The 7131-nt window shown below is 48.1% G+C and overlaps 1 protein-coding gene across 4 annotated transcripts in view; it reads left to right on the plus strand.

Annotated features, from left to right (window-relative positions):
- Positions 1-5258, plus strand: part of macrod1 (mono-ADP ribosylhydrolase 1) — a 72445-nt gene extending 67187 nt beyond the window's left edge. For 2 of the 4 annotated variants that reach the window (XM_058063998.2, XM_078788100.1), the window contains exons 6-9: positions 1541-1571; positions 2443-2516; positions 3981-4062; positions 4748-5258. In XM_058063998.2, coding sequence (XP_057919981.2) covers positions 1541-1571; positions 2443-2516; positions 3981-4062; positions 4748-4764 — 204 coding nt within the window. In that variant the 3' untranslated portion in view covers positions 4765-5258. The other 2 variants (XM_058063995.2, XM_078788101.1) reach the window with 2 other exon arrangements.
- The last annotated feature ends 1873 nt before the right edge of the window (positions 5259-7131 follow it).

The following is a 7131-nucleotide window of genomic DNA, read 5'->3' on the forward strand; positions in this document are numbered from 1 at the left end:
ACAGTGATTATCAAGAGACTTCTGGATACACCGTCTCAACCATAAAAATTATCAAGAGACTTCTGGATACACCGTCTCAACCATAAAGATTATCAAGAGACTTCTGGATACACCGTCTCAACCACAGAGATTATCAAGAGAGTTCTGGATACACCGTCTCAACCATAAAGATTATCAAGAGACTTCTGGATACACCGTCTCAACCACAGAGATTATCAAGAGACTTCTGGATACACCGTCTCAACCACAGAGATTATCAAGAGACTTCTGGATACACCGTCTCAACCATAAAGATTATCAAGAGACTTCTGGATACACCGTCTCAACCACAGAGATTATCAAGAGAGTTCTGGATACACCGTCTCAACCATAAAGATTATCAAGAGACTTCTGGATACACCGTCTCAACCACAGAGATTATCAAGAGACTTCTGGATACACCGTCTCAACCACAGAGATTATCAAGAGACTTCTGGATACACCGTCTCAACCATAAAGATTATCAAGAGACTTCTGGATACACCGTCTCAACCACAGAGATTATCAAGAGAGTTCTGGATACACCGTCTCAACCACAGAGATTATCAAGAGAGTTCTGGATACACCGTCTCAACCATAAAAATTATCAAGAGAGTTCTGGATACACCGTCTCAACCACAGAGATTATCAAGAGAGTTCTGGATACACCGTCTCAACCACAGAGATTATCAAGAGAGTTCTGGATACACCGTCTCAACCATAAAGATTATCAAGAGACTTCTGGATACACCGTCTCAACCACAGAGATTATCAAGAGAGTTCTGGATACACCGTCTCAACCATAAAGATTATCAAGAGACTTCTGGATACACCGTCTCAACCACAGAGATTATCAAGAGAGTTCTGGATACACCGTCTCAACCACAGAGATTATCAAGAGAGTTCTGGATACACCGTCTCAACCACAGAGATTATCAAGAGAGTTCTGGATACACCGTCTCAACCATAAAAATTATCAAGAGACTTCTGGATACACCGTCTCAACCACAGAGATTATCAAGAGAGTTCTGGATACACCGTCTCAACCACAGAGATTATCAAGAGAGTTCTGGATACACCGTCTCAACCATAAAGATTATCAAGAGACTTCTGGATACACCGTCTCAACCACAGAGATTATCAAGAGACTTCTGGATAATCTACACTTTCAGCAGCATACCATGCACCACACTAGACCAGTCAACAATGTATGCGCACGGGGGGGGTGCTTAGTAGCTGGTTGAAGGAGGCGTGGCTAATCAGGCCCCTTTGGTGTGTCAGGCCCGTATGCCCCTGTGCTAGATGGGGAGGACATATAGACGCAGTATAAATGTCTCTAAAGGAGGAGACGTCCATCTTCCTTTTATGTGGAAGCCAATGAATGATAGCCCCTGCAGGAAGGAGGCGCTAATTTGATGTTTATGAAAATAAGATCTTCTTTCATCCCATTTGTCTTTTTTTCCAGCAGCAAGCTCAGGGTGAAAGCAAGCAGATCATTGACCGCGTCTTCTTTGTCCCGCAGGCCTTCCCTTGCATCTCCACGGGAATCTACGGTCAGTGTTCTTTCATCACTTCCTGCTTGGATTGGGAACAACAGCAACCACAGTGGGCTGTCTTTCTATTGCTTCCCGTGCCAGAGGTGCTTCCCAGATTAGGGCCTAGATTAAGATTAAGCCTCAGATGAAGGCAGATTAGTGTGCTGATGGTGTCAGATTGACTGTAATCCCCTCCATCACTCTGGCAGAGGGAGCCTTAAGACCCTCAGGGGGGTTCGGCATTTAGTCCGTCTTCTCATAGAAAGCAAACACAGGAACTGAACCGAGAAAAGATGGTGACAGTAACGCTTCTATTTAGCAGCCGTGCTCCTTCAGATCACAGCACATGATGTTCATCCCCATAACGTCATCGGATCCAATAGTGGACGCTGTCAGAGAGGTATTCCTCCAACAATACTGGGGGGAAATATGCCAAAATATCCAAAAGTTATCTCACTACAAGAACCTACGCCATTGGAAAGTACTCCCACAACAATAATAATAATAAGTAATACCCAATAAAAATGGCCCCTTCAGTTGGCAAATCCTCCTGGGTGCCAGTGTTAAGATAGCTTAAGTGCTAATTGCTAAGAGTTGGTATGCTAACATTTGGCAGTTGACATCATGTACTGTCTTCAGGTGGTACAAAGAAGAAGTAGTGCATGATAAGGTTTCTCTCCGGCGCGTAGTGGGCTTGCTGTGGCGCACGTGGCATCACTGACTGGCTAATATTTTGGATTCCTCTTTGTGTCGGAGCCTGGAGGTTTGCCAGGTAGATGCTGAGCAACCTCAGCATCCTAGGCAGAGCCGTGCCGATGACGAGATAAGCCAACACACACCGGCCTCCTTAGCTCTGGATATTTGTCACTGTGGTTGTTTCTGCCTTTAGGGTACCCGCCTGAGGAGGCCGTGCACGAGGCCTTGGCGACCGTGAGGGAATATCTGGACGAGCACCACGACAAGGTTTGTGTAGGAGCATGGTTTGCCATGTTGGCCACCCTGTACCCCTCCCTGGCTGCTCCTTGTGTATACAGTGACTGACGCAGCCTGCTTTTTAATAGACGCCTTGCCGGATGGAAATGCGGCCAAAACAAACACACGCCCTTTCTATTCACCAAGCCATCCAATCGGTCGTTAAACAAGACTTTGCACTCCCCCCCACTCCACTTAACACCTCCCAGAGAGGCTTTTGACGAGGTTATTGTTAGCGCCCCTGTCCCTAGAGACTTTCTGTGGCAATGCAATCCTGCTGCCGTCAGCTGAGCCCAGACAGGGCAACATGGCTGAGCCCAGACAGGGCAACATGGAGCGCCAGCGCAGCCTCAAGTTGAACGTTTTCCACACTTACTTGATGGCATGCACGTGCAAGGAGTCATGCGACAGAAGCAGGGATGTTTGTAGGAACGAAATGCCAGTGGAGGTGCACAGAAATACCTGAGACCCCAGCGCAGGTTGGCCTGGTGGTTCAAGAAATACCTGCTGGATGTGCAGATGTGGACAAAAGGATGCGTTCCCTCATGCACTGCAAATCGTTGATAAAGCTGTCATTTGCCGTTCATTATATTCGTTATATGCACTAATTGCTTCTTTATCTGACTGAATTGCTGCCTTTAGAATATAGTAATAGAATATATAGAATATAGGAATAGTTATGGCATAGAAAACCTGATCACAATCTTCTAAATACAGGACATGATTAGAGCCCTCTAGACATGAAGTAACATCCCTATAGTCATCTTTGCTTTCATATTCCCCAGTGGAATAGACATCATCAGAGAAAATTAGACCCATCATCCACCCATTCACCCATCCATCCACCCATCATCCATCCATCCACCCATAATCCATCCATCCTTCCACCCATCATCCATCCATCCACCCATCCACCCATCATCCATCCATTCATCCGTCCATCATCCAGCTCATCATCCACCAATCATCAAGTTGGAAGGCCGTGTTGGATCCCTCGCTGCAAGCATGAGATAGAAATTGGAATGAGGCAGACTGACACGGCATTGTTGGGCTTGTTGTTGTGAGAGTTTGAACTTTGGCCCGGCAGGTGATGTTATTGAAGCTCTGCCACAGGCGGGTCATAACAGGCTGCTGCTGAGACGCCAACTCCCACACCAGGCAAAAAAAGCAGCCTGACTATAAATCACATAGGAGGCATCATGGGGGGGGGGCACGTGCTTAGGATGGGACAAATACCAAGAGAGTAAAATGGACCTTAGCACCGTAAGCATCTTCTTTACTGGGGAATGTCATGAGCAGGCAGCAGTACCGCTCAGCACTCATAGACAATATGCTGGCAATGTGACAATTGTACCTGTATACACACACACACACACATAGTATATATGTATATACTACCAGGATTTGAAGAGCCAAAGGTGATAAGTTGTCTTAAATGTCCTCTGTGTGTGTCAGCTGGACAGAATCATCTTCTGCGTGTTTTTGGCCAAAGACAAAGGATTGTATCTGCAGAACCTCCCTCTCTACTTCCCTGTTGGTAAGTGCAATACTTCCCTCTCTCACACTCCGCCAGAAAAGGCACAAGACAGCTCCACTCATCACTCATCTCCGAGGTTATGCTGGAAGCACGCCAGATTGCCCCTCCCGCCCCTCCCGCCCCTCCCCTTAGTAATCCAATGACAAAACACGCAGCGCGGACTTTGTGGAAACAGAGAAAGTGAGCTATTAGACAACTTTGGCTTTTTCTTAATAAGCAGCAGACTGTGAAGCTAATCTCCAAGCAGTCAATCTGAATAATGAGCAGGAGCAGGAGGAGGAGGAGGAGGAGGAGGAGGAGGAGGAGGGCGAGGAGGATGGATGAGTAAAAAGAAACGCAGCCTCATTATCCCGCCAACAGTTTTCATCACTGTCCTGTCCCTAATCTTTGTCTCCGCCGCTTTCGTCTCCCGTCTCTGCGTTGACACGTGAAGAGCAATTACAGCACGTCTTCCGCTACACATACTTCACCTGCTTGTACTCATATACCACAGGTACTTGTTTTTGGATACTACATGTGCTTGTATTCGGATACCCCACATACTTGTATTCATATACCACAGGTACTTGTATTGAGATACTACTGTCACACCTCGCCGTGACGTGTCTTAGCCTTTTACTTCTGTTGGGGGTTAGGTCTGGGTTTGTTTTTATTTGGACTCTTACTGCCTTTTGGGTCTTTGCAGGCGTGGACCTCCCTTGAGTTGGGCGGAGGTACCAGGCGGGGGTACCAGGCGGGGGTACCAGGCGGGGGCCGCTGTCTTCAATCCACCATCCCTTCTTAGCCTCCTCAGATGCTGCAGGAGTCCTTTGTGGACGCCACACAGCACCTCCTCCACCTCCTCCTCGTGTCCCCGACTGTTGTTCTTTGCCAGTCTGCTTTATCTTACACCCCCCCCCAGCCTGTCCGCCCGCCCACCTGACTCTGGCTGTTTTCTGTTAGTTCTGTTTCTTCACACGTGTCAGGACCATTAAAGATGTTGATCTTACCCAAGCTTTGGATGCGACCTCCACGCCGCGTATCCGGGTATTTGTATTCAAATACTACAAGTACTTGTATTCAGATCCTCTGCATACTTGTTTTTGGATACTCCGAATACTACAAGTACTGCCACTACCTGCTCTACAAGCACCACCTGCACTACCTGCTCTACAAGCACTACCTGCTCTACCTGCTCTACAAGCACCACCTGCACTACCTGCTCTACCTGCTCTACAAGCACCACCTGCACTACCTGCTCTACAAGCACCACCTGCACTACCTGCTCTACAAGCACCACCTGCACTACCTGCTCTACAAGCACTACCTGCTCTACCTGCTCTACAAGCACCACCTGCACTACCTGCTCTACCTGCTCTACAAGCACCACCTGCACTACCTGCTCTACCTGCTCTACAAGCACCACCTGCACTACCTGCTCTACAAGCACTACCTGCTCTACCTGCTCTACCTGCTCTACAAGCACCACCTGCACTACCTGCTCTACAAGCACTACCTGCTCTACCTGCTCTACCTGCTCTACAAGCACCACCTGCACTACCTGCTCTACCTGCTCTACAAGCACTACCTGCTCTACCTGCTCTACAAGCACCACCTGCACTACCTGCTCTACCTGCTCTACAAGCACCACCTGCACTACCTGCTCTACAAGCACCACCTGCACTACCTGCACTACCTGCTCTACAAGCACCACCTGCACTACCTGCTCTACCTGCTCTACAAGCACTACCTGCTCTACCTGCTCTACAAGCACCACCTGCACTACCTGCTCTACCTGCTCTACAAGCACTACCTGCTCTACCTGCTCTACAAGCACCACCTGCACTACCTGCACTACCTGCTCTACCTGCTCTACAAGCACCACCTGCACTACCTGCTCTACAAGCACCACCTGCACTACCTGCACTACCTGCTCTACAAGCACCACCTGCACTACCTGCTCTACCTGCTCTACAAGCACTACCTGCTCTACCTGCTCTACAAGCACCACCTGCACTACCTGCTCTACCTGCTTGCTGTACACACATTCACATCGCTTAGATACTTTATTGATCTCCAAGACAAACATCCATATCTATAGGTAGTATATCCATATGCATATATATATATACACACACACATATACATACATCCATACAAAATATCTACATATATCCATATACATATCTACAAATATTGCTATGCTATGCATATGATGTGCATTCATTCATTTATTTTCTACTGTTGATCCTCAGTAGAAAAGTGCTGGAGCCTATCCCAGCTGTCTTGGGGAGAGGCGGGGGCCAATCCCAGGGCCCATATAGACAAACAACCATTCCCACCCACATTCATACCTATGGACAATTTTGGGGGGGGGGGGCAATGCAGCTGACATGTTTTTGGAATGGGGGGTGGAGGGGTGCCCGGAGAAAAGCCACACATGCACGGGGAGAACATGCAAACGCCACACAGAGATGGCCGAGGGGGAATTGAACTCGGGAGTGTCCATTCAGATATGTGTATTTCTGTTGGCATGTATATGCATAGAGTGTGTGTGTATGTGGGTGCATATGTGTGTATGTGGGTGCATATGTGTGTATGTGGGTGCATATGTGTGTATGCGGGTGCATATGTGTGTATGCGGGTGCATATGTGTGTATGCGGGTGCATATGTGTGTGTGCGGGTGCATATGTGTGTGTGCGGGTGCATATGTGTGTGTGCGGGTGCATATGTGTGTATGCGGGTGCATATGTGTGTATGCGGGTGCATGTGTGTGTGTGCGGGTGCATGTGTGTGTGTGCGGGTGCATGTGTGTGTGTGCGGGTGCATGTGTGTGTATGCGGGTGCATATGTGTGTATGTGGGTGCATATGTGTGTATGTGGGTGCATATGTGTGTATGTGGGTGCATATGTGTGTATGTGGGTGCATATGTGTGCATATGTGTGTATGTGGGTGCATATGTGTGCATATGTGTGTATGCGGGTGCATATGTGTGTATGCGGGTGCATATGTGTGTATGTGGGTGCATATGTGTGTATGCGGGTGCACGTGGAATTGTCACTGAGAAAGTATGAAAGTAGAGGGACTG

The sequence above is a fragment of the Doryrhamphus excisus genome, linkage group LG22 (assembly GCF_037039965.1).
Source record: "Doryrhamphus excisus strain RoL-2023G ecotype Guam linkage group LG22, RoL_Dexc_Guam_v1.1, whole genome shotgun sequence".
NCBI classification, from domain to species: domain Eukaryota; kingdom Metazoa; phylum Chordata; class Actinopteri; order Syngnathiformes; family Syngnathidae; genus Doryrhamphus; species Doryrhamphus excisus.